At 34.8% G+C, this 13860-nt stretch overlaps 1 protein-coding gene across 1 annotated transcript; it reads left to right on the top strand.

The window, feature by feature from the left end:
• The first annotated feature begins 1844 nt into the window (after window positions 1-1844).
• On the top strand, window positions 1845-13543 carry LOC127512735 (ras-related protein Rab-35-like). Its single transcript, XM_051893945.1, has 6 exons — window positions 1845-2100; window positions 2598-2648; window positions 3027-3150; window positions 8767-8891; window positions 10685-10809; window positions 10995-13543. The coding sequence occupies exons 1-6, from the start codon at window positions 2049-2051 to the stop codon at window positions 11121-11123; spliced, it is 606 nt and encodes a 201-aa protein (XP_051749905.1). The 5' UTR covers window positions 1845-2048; the 3' UTR covers window positions 11124-13543.
• Window positions 13544-13860: the final 317 nt, after the last annotated feature.

Genomic DNA, 13860 nt, shown 5'->3' with positions numbered 1-13860 from the left:
ATTATTTAAATAAATAGAAATTCAGTGAAAAATAAATAAAATATAAAATAAATAAAATTGTATTTAAATTAAGAATAAATTAATACATTAGACTAAAATACATTTATTAAAATAAATAAAATTTAATTTAAATAAAAATAAGTAAATAGAGAAATATAAACAGTTAAACTAAAGAAATAAAAAAGATTAAAATATTTAAAAAAAAAAGAAATAAATACATTTGATAAAACTAAATAAATACAATTTGATTTAAATAAATAGAAATACTGTGTAAAAATAAAAAAATATTTAAAAAATTAAATTGTATTTACATTAGGAATAAATTAATACAAAAACATTAAAAAAACATTTAATTTAAATAAATAAATAATTTAAATAAATAAAATTTAATTTAAATAAATACATTTCATAAAAACTAAATAAATAAAATTTGATTTAAATAAAAAAAGATTAAAATAAAATTTTATTGAAATAAATAAGTACATTTGATAAAATACAATATTATTTAAATAAATAGAAATGCAGTGAAAAAATAAATAAAATATAAAATAAATAAAATTTAAATTAAGAATAAATTAATACATTAAACTAAAATTGATTTAAATAAAAATAAATAATAAATTAATACATTTGATTTGAAATAAATAATTTAAATAAATAATATTTGATTCAAATAAAATTAAACAGCCACATAAATAAAAACATTTAATAAAAATAAATAAATAACATTTGTTTTATCAAATTTATTTATTTAAATGAAACTAAATAAATAAAATTTGATTTAAAATAAATAGAAAAGCAGTGTAAAAATCTGAAAAATAAAAATAAGATTAAACTAAGTAAATAAATAAATGTATTTAAAAACATATTAAAATAAATAAATAATAAATGAATACACATGATTAAAATAAATAAATGAATAAAATACAGTACTACAGTGAGTAGAAAAAGTGCAATGATTTTAATATAATAACTAAATATTTTGCATATTTATAATATTAAATTTTCACAGTATTAATCAGGTCTTTATTCATTATATAGCAGCAGTATGATCATATTTGGGGGTCTGTGGCGTCGTGTTTGAATAAAATGAGCCGCTCAGCGTTAAAGATCCAGCATCATACTTCACAGGATGAGCTACAGAAGATGAAGGACATGATAGACTCAGTGTTTTTCTCTCATGGGTAAATGCATGAAAATACCCAGTTTCTCTGGTGATAATCAGATCAATCTGGGTGGACACAAAATGACTTCTGTAACAATTATGTCTGTGACCCATCAGGCCATCGTTAAGTTAAGATCGAGTCTCACTATCTGTAGGTTTAGGCAAAACTATCAACTAAAGCATGGAGCTTTCCAGGAAATACCAAAACGCCTGGAAAAGTCATGGAAATGTCTACATTTTTCTATGCCCAGTATGATCAGCATTTGCACACATACTTGCATAATTCTGAGTCTGTGAATATGGAGATTATTCCACATCTGAGAGTTTATATAATAGCATTATATACTGTGGTTGTTTTGTTCTTTCAAACCTATGTGCATTTGAATATTGTCCACCTTCTCGGGTACATGATGCAAATCTTTGCGGTTGTGTGTCAGTATCTGTTGTGCAACACATATCAGCTCATCAACCATCTTTAATGGTGAATAGTGAAGGAATTATTTTATTAACAATTGTCCATAAACACAATCTGCATTTCATAATAAATATTACCTCAATATTATCCCAGTAAATAAATAAATGTAATTTTTATTAGGACGCCTCTTTAACTCCCCCTGCTGGAGGATCCCTGCACTACCGCTGTGTTTTGTGCGCCTGCGCCATCGTGAGCTCTGGTGGGCGGGGTTTGTTTGAGCGGCATCAGATCCGCTGTGAGTGTCGATGGGTGTGTGTGAGTCTCCGGTGCCGCACAAACCGCTCAAAATAAACCCGGGGAGACGTTAAAGCTCATATACGGCTGCCTCTCCGCCGGGAGAGGAGGAGCAGGAGGGTTCTGGTTCCTGGACAGCCTCTGTGTGCGGGGGAATCGAGCGGAGCGGGGACCATGGCGCGGGACTATGATTACCTCTTCAAGCTGCTCATCATCGGTGACAGCGGTAAGGAAACACCGAGGATGAGGGACGGGAAACAGGCCTCGGGTCTCTTACAACGACATTTACATGTACTAGAACGACTTAAGCTGGGATTTTTGAACGTAATGCATGAGTTGAGTAGTTTGACAGCTTGTAAATGACATTAGACGCGGTTGATAGTGATGTAGTTCCTGCTTTAAGTGATATAATAGGCCTGTTAATAGAGTTTAGAGTCATTCAGTCTGGGTGTGTTCTGAAATTAATTTTTATTATCTAATAAAGTGAAATATGAATATGTTACACTGAATGCCATATTACTTGAACTGTCTGTGATAGAATGGGTGTATAAAAAGACTAAATATATCAAATGTTGGATTAAATATTAAGCATTTAATTAATGAGGAGAAATATTAATGTTGAGATGTGGGCATGTACTGACATTTTCTGTCTGTCTGTACATACATATATGGATAATGACTTTATAAAAGCATTATTGTAATGGTTTTTCTGTCTTTCCACAGGTGTTGGCAAAAGCAGTTTACTGCTGAGATTTGCTGATAACACATTTTCGGGTAGGATCAACACGTCACATGTGCTTTTAATAAACATTAACTGTGAAAGAACGAAGTATAAAGGGCTTATAGATATAGAAGACACTGTACTATCACTAAAACTGATTACAAACACGCTCACATAGACATATGTATGTGTTGTTTTGGGATACTGCCGTCTACAATCTTGCCAGTAGTTGCACCATAATTGATTGCTGGTTACTGTAATAAAGGTTACAGTGAGTATTAAAGGTTACAAATTTGAAAAGAGAGCCTCATTGAGATGCATGCAGATCCTCTGGAGGGTTACGTTTATTATTTATGATAATAATATCAGCAGCATTGCAGTTTTCCGGGAGCATTTTGTGATTTTTATGCTGATTATATGTGTTATTGCAGGTAGCTACATCACCACGATCGGTGTGGACTTCAAGATTCGCACGGTGGAAATAAACGGGGAAAAAGTCAAGTTGCAGATTTGGGATACAGCAGGACAGGAGAGATTTCGGACCATCACCTCCACGTGAGTGCCGCATTTGTTGCCTTCTGAGATGCTTTCTTTCTGACGGTTTTGAGAACAGCATCACATGTGTCTTGATGAAATGTCCACAACATCAGTCGAGTGTCTCCTGAGCATTGCATATTGAGCAAGACGTGTAGATCGTTCTAAATCATACACTTATGTTGTTCCAGTTCGGTTTGGGTGCTCCTTAAAACAATGTAAGCAGCAAATAAATATGGTTTAGTGCGATTATCAAATGAATTAAATAAACATGTGTTTGAGAGTGAAGCGCAGCACTGTGTTCATTTACACGTGATTGTCTCACGGTCCGCCGGTGTTTTCAGTGTCTCAATTCACAGTACATTTTACTCCACATGAACTTCATCTGCATCTGAACTGAGTTTGAGTCACTTTAACATGCGTTTGAGAGCAAAACATGCAACAAACTCATAATGAAAAGCTCTGATCAATGCTTTAACGTTTGAAAATGAAGAAAAGAAAATAATATTAGTATTATTTTTAAGTGGAATATTATTATTTTACACTGAAATATTACAATAGCAATTAGAGATGCACCGATATATCGGCCAATAATCGGTATCGGCAGATAAAAGCAAAATGTCACACTATCGGCTATCGTCGATAGTTTAAAAACAGCCGATAGTCAGGGCCGATGTATCCTGTCAATCAAAAGAGGGCAGGAAAATGCACTGAATTAGAGCTTTGTGTAAAGAAAATGCTAAGAAATCAGTTTGATGTTCAATATTAATAGTAATTATATTAATTAATAACATTCAGAAAGTTAAGAAATATTAATTTACTCCAGAATTTAATGTGTGTTAATATTATTTGAGTAATGTGTTTGTTTATAACTGATACCAGTTACTTGATGAAATGGAAAGAATAAAGTTTGCGTATATATAATAATTAAAAATATAAAGATTACTTATAATGAAATCATCATTAATTTAAAAGAAAGTATAAAAGGCAGAACCCCCAAACTATCGGTATCAGCAGATATCACTCTGAATAATCGGCTATCGGTGGAAAAATGTAGTATAGGTGCATCTCTAAGAATTACTAGTAATTTTTATATTATTTTATTATAATTTTATTTTTATTATTTTATGGCCATATTGATATATAATCACAAAAAAATGGCCCCTATAAACAAGCACAGCAAACCTGGAATCATGTTTTTATTGCGTTTTAAATCGCAATCACAATTTTTATCAGGAAAAAGCAGCGTGTTCATCACTACCTCAACCTGTTTGACTTTTCTACTCTGGTCGGTCATCATCAACCCTCAGTTCAGTTTGTGTCTTTGTTTACTCGTATACAGATGCTCCAGGCCGGCTCGTTGTTCGGCCCGCATTTTGTCGTTTGTTTCGTGGCAGTTTTGAACTGGTTGTTCTGATGAATAGAGATCCAGCTGTTTGTTTCCTGGTATTTTAGCTGCACTGTTGTACTAACTGGTTCTTAGAATACCATCGAGGAAATAAGTCTTAAAATGAGCTGTGTTGCAGTGCTAAAAGTAATATTTTTAGAGTAAAATCTGAATGTTCATTGAAATGCGATGAGCGACGCAGCATGGAGACGCAGCAGGTTTTAAAATGTCTTGTTTCCTCTTTCAGTCAGTGGAAACCGCAGCCTTCCTTTTGATACTTAATACATTCAGTTTCAATATGGAGTATGACAGACTTCATGCTTTCAAAGACATGTTCATCTATTTAGAGAAACAAACTGAATTAGAAAATGAAGTAAACGGTAGCATTATATCTTCTCGCTCTTAGAAGTGCCACAGTTTAAGGATTAGCTTATAAATTAAAACCCTCATGTTGTTTCACACCATTTCTTTTGAGGAAGACAAAAGGAGATGTAAAAATATCGATTTGTACAATCTCAATGTTGATTGATAAGTCACCAAATCTTTTAGTCTATGCTTTTTTTCAGTTGATGTGTGAATAAAATGTCACTAAAGAATATTTGTAGCGCACCTACTATCCAATTACTAGATTTTTTTATTTTAAAAAAAGAGTCTTAGCTTTCAAAATATGTCAGTTTTGTCACAGTAAATTGAGTATTATCATATCTGATAACAAATAGCAATTCAGTTTAATAGTTTTGTGCGCTGTTAATTTAAACCTTTAATATTATAATGATGTACCAAGTGACAGGTTTATTGTATACTTTACAGCATTAGTTGAGATTTTTTTCCTTTAAGTAAAAACCGACCTGAAATATTTCCAAATGAATCAAGATAAATCGAAACAAATGAGCTTGTGAATCATAATCAAATTGAATCGTGAAATCCGTATCAATACCCTACCCTAGATAGTCTACACTAGACGTGTGCTGATATTCGGTAATGCGATATATCATGATAATAAATATGCACGATATTGTTATCGTGGGCACATCAAAATACCGTAAATAATAATTTATTACCAATTATTAACATTTTTATAATGCATTAAGAATACTTTCCCTATCAACCGTATAAAATGCACAACACCGCCGTCAAAGGGACACGCGCTCAGATGTAAAAAAAAGCCCAACATGCATGAGAAGCACATGGCGGAACGAGTGAAGGAGACGCGCTGAATGAAAGTGCACGTTCACTCTCTGACAGCAGAGGGCGCTGATGGAACAGCAGAAATGCAGCAGTTACCCCGGAAACCCTGTAAACAAAGCAACTGCGCTAGTGAAGTTTTTTTTAAAATGCTTCAAACAGCCTTTTTTTTTGTAATCTCAATGTTGTTCATCACAGCACCAAATACTTAATACTTAAAGACTTAATAGGCTATAACTTAAACATTTTTATATTTTAATCTGGACTACAACATGCCCTAATGGTTAGAAATGTTCTGATTATTTGTTATTGTTCAGTAAAACTTTGAGACATACGGTTTCATTAGTTAACATGTTAATTCATTATTACCAAACTGACAATGAAAAATACTTATAAAGCATTTATTATTCTTAGTTAATGTTAATTTCTTAGTTAATGTTTAATAACATTACTAAAATCAAAAGAACTTATTTAATGGACCTGAGATAAAATTAACAATGATCAGTTGTATTTCTTAACTAACACTGACAAAAAAAATAATACTTTCTGTAACAAATGTAGCTATTGCTCAATCTTAGTTAATGCATTAAATAATGAGAGCTTATTGTAAAGTGTTACCTGTTCTTTATAGCCTAATTCTTTTGCACTTTAATCTGTTTGAAAATTTTACTTTATATATTTTTTGTGTATTGTATTATTGTATTTAAACATTCAGAGCTCTTTTTGTTATTACAAAAAGACTTCTTAAACCTGTTATACTATGACAACACTTTTTTTGCAACTTATTCCAATATCGTGATAATACTGTATACCGTGATAAAAGCTTCAGCAATTAATCGCAACATGAAAATTTGATACCGTCACATGCCTAGTCTACACAAACTAGGACTGGGCGATATGGCCACAAATATTATCATGATATTTTTGTCCTTATCATACGATATCTATATCAAGATATTCATTTACCAGTAATGGGGAAGGAAATGCTTTCCACATATTTGTTAGACCTTGAGAATGAATGTAAACATGTGAACTTGTTTGTTCATTTCGGGCCCCATGAAATCCATTTTATTTTCCCCTAAATTCTGTTTTCCAATTAATTTTTTGGGGATTCTGTGTTGTATGATTGTATGATTTCATACAAATTTATATAAACTTTAACAATTTAATTAAGAGTTTAAAATGTAATAATGAAAATATAACAATTAACTTACAACAAAACATTGCATTTTAGTTTTTTGTCAAATCAGATGCTGCACAACAAAACGGTATAAATTTAAAACATGGATGAGTATGATATTCCTTAGAAATATTATTATTATTATTATTATTATTATTATTACTCTGAGAAGTACATTTTAGTATACAGTAGTGATATGTTTCTGTCATAATTTCTTAAAGTTAAACCAAACTTATTTTGTTGTGAAGATCTTTCAGTTTAAGTGTGGATTTAAAGGGGTATTTTTTTCTCAGATGAAAAGGTGAAAAGCTTGTGAAGAGACTCTGGAGATGAAGTTCATGTGTTCATGTCCTCATATATTGAGACAGCACATGCTGAAAACACCTTGAGCGTCACATGATGTGTGTGAGTTTGTGTGTCAGATGAAACCGCGCCGTTCATTCACATAGAGACACACAGAAATCACTTATTAGCACGTTTATTTCTGCTGTTAGATTAATCCAAAATGTCCAGAACTTATCATCGTTATCAACGTAAATTTTATCACAATGTCGATATGATATCTTTTATCGCCCAGTCCTAACACAAGCTGTGTTTTCATTTCTTTGCTGTGTTGTTCACTGCTCTCTGACCAGTTATGTGTATTTTCTATATTGTCCCGTGTGTTCTGAGCTTCACAAAGACCGCCGTTGATGGTGTTGGCTGGTGTGTAGAGCGCAGTGATACGGTCTCCTATTAGAATAAGTGAATTTCAGCTCAGAAACAACTGTGGACGCCTCTGTTAGGGCTTATGGGAAAGAGCTCACACAGCTGACACCGTCGAAACATGACGCAGAACATGTACGATTCTATCTCTCTCTGTCTGTTCTGTGAGTGTCAAATCATGAAATAAATGTTTTGACATGGGAAGTGATGATGTGTGTCTCGTGAGAAGATACCACTTCCTGTCAGTGATGTCAGCCACAGGAAGTGAAAGAGTCATTAGGAATCATTCAAAATCGATTCCTTGTCTCTCGTTCCAAACAGGCAGACGGTTCACATTTTCAGTGCTGTTTTTAGGATTTAAACATGGCCAACTGTGCACTAGACTTACTGGTAGCTGAGAGCATGATCAGATTATCTGAAACTTAATCAACACTGAATATGTAGAGTTTGTGAATGCTGTGCGTTCCAGGCCTGCTTCTGCTGTGTGAATCTGGTTGTTTAATCTGTTAAAGCAGGCATTCAAAAACTTTTTTGTCAGTCGAAATATTTTCTTGACTTGCTCCCACTGAGATCCGAAGTTGTTAATAATTTAACAACAAATTTGCATGTTTGCAGTTCTCTGATGTCAGTTAATGGTCACGTGACAGGCAGGTAAACAAATAAGATATTAGGAACCCCAGTTTGGGAAAGCTGTAAAGGGACGGTGGGTGTGTTGAATAATGCATGTTTTCTTATCCTTGTTTTAAAGTCACATGAAACAGAAGTTGAGCTAGTCTTTTCTTCCCTATTGTGACGTATATGCAAGTAAAACGCTTCTCAAACAAGAACAAATGTAGGGCGGGGCTTGATTTTGTATGTGGAGAATTGATTGGATGGTTGTGGTTTGCTATTGGTGGATCTCATGTGAGTGACAGGTTGCCCTGCCTTTGTCATCAGAGAAGAGATTTTGCAAGAGGGAGGAGAAGATATTCTGATTCAAGATTATGAGGAACATGAATTTAAAACAATGATGTGTACTGATTAAATCATTTATAATAAACACTGCAATATTGCATAAAAAATTAGAAGTGTCCATTTTGATTTCATGGTGACTTTAAACTTACACTTATAAATGTAGATTTTGTGTTTTTATCAGCGAGACTTCATACTGTGTTTGTTTGTGTCATGTGATCTCTTTCAGGTACTACAGAGGCACACACGGCGTTATAGTGGTTTATGACGTCACCAGCGCAGAGTCGTTTGTAAACGTCAAGCGTTGGCTTCATGAAATCAATCAAAACTGTGACGACGTTTGTCGGATATTAGGTAAATAGATTGTTGCTTTTTTGGATGAAATTCACAGAAATTTCCTGGTCCTGTTATGTGCAAAAGAGTTTTTAATAGTTGATAAATGGATAGAAATACTTTTCACCTTTAAGATTTATAAGATGAAGTATTTTAGATGTTTAAGAAGATGTTTATTCATTTATAAGAGTATTAATGTTCCATGTATTTCTTGATTAATATGTGCTCGAAAATGTTTTAAAGTTATGCATATGTAATTATAATGCTATTAATTTGATAAGTTATTTCTGTTTGTTGTTCATGTTTTGTATAGTTGATGATGTGGAATAGTTTTATGTATTCACAAACGGTAAAATTAATTTCAACTGCCTATGAAGAAAATGATGGTATTTTCCCTCCAAATTCTCATTACTGTAATGCTGCTGTTTTTTTTTTATTATTTCTTATATATTTATAGTTATTTTTTCCCATCATAACAGTAATGAGATTTTTAGGAGAAAATGTGTTTAATTGACTTAAATATTCAATACAAAAAAATCTTGTATTAAAAATAATGGTCCTAAAAAAAAAAAAGACATAATTTTCTTTATCTTTAATCTCTTTCTTTATTTTTTCATATTTGGAGATGAAATAAGAATTTGACATTTCTTGATGGTATTTGATCAGATTCAGCCTTTTAACATGTTATGAACTCTTGATGATCAATGTGTAGTTACTTTGCTCTTAATTAAAGGTGCAGTAAGAGATTTATGAGAAACACTGTTGATATTTGAAATAAAGCCAGACAGACACGCCCCTCCCTTCATTGCTCCGCCCCAAAATGCACAAACAACGCAAGAGTGGATGTCTCTTTATCATAGTTGAAGTGAAATAATGCTTCATGAAGAAAATGACAAACGAGCAACAAGGAAGAACAAAAAAATTAACATACAGTACACAAGAGTATATACAAACAAATGCAACCTCAGCATCTGTTTTCAGGCCTTCCTGCTTCAGTGTCTCCGGCACTGGAAAGCTTTTCTAATATTAACGCGGGTCCTAAAGCTCTTGCCTGATCATAATCCTTCTGATAGTCCTCTGAGCTTTTCTTTTTTGTAATGTCTCTCAGCCATCTCTCTTTCTACAGTCTTTCTTCAAATCTCCCTCTTGCTCACTCTCCTCCCCGATCACGAATGGACACGCCCCCTACTGCTGATTGGCTCACTCTCCTCCCCCGTCACGAATGGACACACCCCCTACTGCTGACTGTCTCACTCTCCTCCCCCATCATGAGTGGACACACCCCCTGCTGCTGATTAGCTCACTCTCTCCTCCCCCGTCATGAGTGGATACATCCCTACTGCTGATTGGTTCACTCTCCTCCACCATCATGAGTGGACACACCCCTACTGCTGATTAGCTCACTCTCTCCTCCCCCATCACAAGTGGACACGCCCCCCCCCCCATCACGAGTGGACACGTTCCCTACTGCTGATTGGCTCACACTCCTCCCCCATCATGAGTGGACACGCCCCCTACTGCTGATTAACTCACTCTCTCCTCCCCCATCACAAGTGGACACGCCCCTACTGCTGATTGGCTCACACTCTCTCCTCCGCCATCACGAATGGACACGCCCCCTACTGCTGATTGGCTCACTCTCCTCCCCCATCATGCCCACTAATGCCCCCCCCCAAGTGTGTTGTGCTGCTCGGTCAGATCCACCTTCAGCAGCGTTTCTCAGAAATCGTTTACTGCACCTTTAAGATGGAACTGTTGTTATATTTGTTATATTTGATTTTAACGGTCATCATTTCCATCTGGTCTGAAATCAGTGGGTAATAAGAATGACGACCCCGCCTCTAAAGTGGTGGAGACCAATGACGCGCAGAAGTTTGCTGAGCAGATGGGCATCCGACTGTTTGAGACCAGCGCCAAGGAGAACATCAGCGTGGAGGATGTAAGTTTTCAAATAGAATTATATTAAATATATCTACATCCATGTGAATATTGTCAAGTTACAGAAACAAATAAACAAAACCTTTAATGTGATCATATAATTTTTAGAAAACATCTAATGTTGAGAAATGCATTGTGTTTTGTGTCTGTCTCACTGATGTGTTGTTCTGTCTGTCTTCATGTCAGATGTTCAACTGCATCACAGAGCTCGTCCTGAAGGCCCGGAAAGAGTCGGTGGCCAAACAACAGCAGCAGCAGCAGAGCGAAGTCATCAAACTGAGTAAGAGCAGCAAACGCAAGAAGAAATGCTGCTAATGGACCGGACTCATGCGCACACACACACACACACAAACACACACACTCACACACTCTTAGAGAGCCAATCGACAAAACGCCACTGAACTGACAAGAGCCAACTTAACATACAACCCGTCAGAGACTAGCAATGAGAGATATATCTAGAGGTTTACTAATGATGAGCCCGTTTGAACTTCGGGAGGACTTTGGCATACGAACTTGGATGTTTTAGCAGGATTGGATTCAAGTGGCATCGCACTCGTTTTTGTCCCCCTCCCCCCCCCCCAGCAGATTTGCCACAAGAATTTTAAAATGGAGAATGAAATGCTTTCTGTTCTTCATGCATCTTTGTCATCGTCCACGTTTCGCACATCTGTGGAATCAAACCAATAAGGCCAAACTTGAGTGTTAATGTGGCCAATCAGGACAGCGTACACGCAGAAGTCGGAGAACATCATGGACTGCATCCCGTGTTTTCATGCTCTTGTTATTGACGGTTGTCACAGACCAACGGTGGACCAAACATGTGCTGATCTGCCAACTATCAAGAGACACTCGTTTTGCCTTTTGCTTTCTCTTTTGTCTTTCATTTTTGTAAAATTGTATTTTTTTACTAACAAATTATACAATCAAACACACGGTAGCATTTAGTGAGTCTCATGTAAGCTTGTTTCCACCACAGAATAAAAAAATAAATGAAAGTAATTGCGACTTTCTCACAATTCTGCCTTTTTTCCCCCCTCAGAATTGCGAGTTTAAATCCCAAAATTCTGACTTTATAACCTTGGTATTGCCAGTTTATATCTCACAATTCTGAGAAAAAAAGTCAGAATTGCAAGTTTATATCAGAATTATCTATAAAAAGTCAGAATTACGGTTGCAAGAAAAAAGTCAGAATTGTGAGATGAAAAATTCCCTCATACCGTTTTTTTTTTTTTTTTTTTTTTAATCTTGTGGCGGAAACAAGCTTCCACAGAATCTGGTGCCATTGACTGAACGTTATTATATTTACAGCTGGGAGGAAATGCTGAATCTCATGTGCAACGACACAAATGAAAGTGCTGAGTTATAGGAATAATTCTCTCAGAAATGCATGTTGTTTTCTATAGAGCCTCGTTTCCGCCACTAAATAAAAAATAAATAATTATATATTTTTTTAAAAATAAAAAAAAAGGTAATTGCGACTTTCTCACAATTCTGACTTTTTTCTCAAAATTGCGAGATTTAAACTCACAGTTATGAGTTATAAAGTCAGAACTGCATGATATAAAGTCAGAATTGCGCAATTCTAACTTTATAACACACATTTATATTATATTTTATATATTATATTTATAGTTATAAAATCAGGATTGTGTGACATAAACTGAGAAAACGTCAAAATTCTGACCTTTTTTTCCTCGCAATTCTGACTTTTTTTCTCCGTTTTTATCACACAATCCTGACTTTATAACTTGCAATTCTGACTATAACATGCAGTTGCGAGTTTATATCTCAGTTCTGAGAAAAAAAGTCAGAATTGCGAGGGAAAAAAACATCAGAATTGACATTTTTCTTGCAATTCTGACATTATATTATGTAATTCTGACTTTATAACTCATAATTGCAAGTTTATATCTCGCAATTCTGATTTTTTAAACTCGTAATTCTGACTTTATATCACAATTCTAAAGAAAAAAAAGGCAGAATTGTGAGATAAAAAGCCTTTAATTTTTTTATTTCATGGCAGAAACAAGCTTCCATAGTTTATTTACTCACCTGCACGTCGTTGCAAACCATTTACTTCCTTCTGTGGACTTTTATGATGCTTTCGCTCAACGGAGAAGAGCTGCATGAACATTCTGCTGAACGTCTCCTTTTGTGTTTCACAGAAGAAAAGGGTTTGGAGCGATATGAGGGTGATTAAATCAAACTTGGTTGAATTCATGCTTTCCAGAGCTGGTTAGAGCTTGTTCTCCAGGTTGAGAGATGAAAAGAAAAGTGATCATGTGACTGTATTTGACTCCTCGGATTACATTTCAGCAGGAAGATGAAGACACCAGCGGCACTTGTGACTGAAAATACCACAACCTGAGGACCGAAACGGTGTGTTTGAGGTGACACTTTAACGCATAATTACAGTGACAGCCGTTCTGTTTTGCACAGATTGTGGGAGCGAATGGTTCTTGCTTTGTGATGTTCACAGGGAATCTGCGACAAACCCTTACAAAACCACCGTTGTGCTAATTTATGTTTATAATATCATTGAAAGTCTGCTCTATATGATGCACCTACACGTGAGAGAACACGCATGTCTGCATGTGGACACTGACACGTGCGTCTGTGTGCTTCTGTTTGTATGTGTAATGATCTGGTGTACACTGGAAAAGATTAAATATCACTCATATCCATTGTCCCGACACGAGCCTAACGATAATAAACATTTTAAAAGAACAAAATGCTTGTCTTTACTGAAGTGTTTCTGCAGTAGTTTCACCACAAGGTGTCGCTCTAATACTGCATTATTTGGACCCCTGTGACAAACTCCTGCAGTTTGGTGCTTTTGTTTTATTCAGATCTACATTTTGTTTTGGCATTGATATAATCACCGACACATCAGTCAGGCTAGAATCTGAACAATGTGTTACAGGTGCTTCATTTTACCAGATGTTTGGCATTTGTGTCTGTCATATACATAACTAATGTTTCTATGTGAATATATAGTAAAGTGTAATTTATTCCTCTGAATTTTCAGCATCATTACTCCAGTCTTCAG

The sequence above is a fragment of the Ctenopharyngodon idella genome, chromosome 5 (genome assembly GCF_019924925.1).
Source record: "Ctenopharyngodon idella isolate HZGC_01 chromosome 5, HZGC01, whole genome shotgun sequence".
In the NCBI taxonomy this organism is placed as follows: Eukaryota; Metazoa; Chordata; class Actinopteri; order Cypriniformes; family Xenocyprididae; genus Ctenopharyngodon; species Ctenopharyngodon idella.
This window is presented reverse-complemented; position numbering and strand designations above follow the sequence as displayed.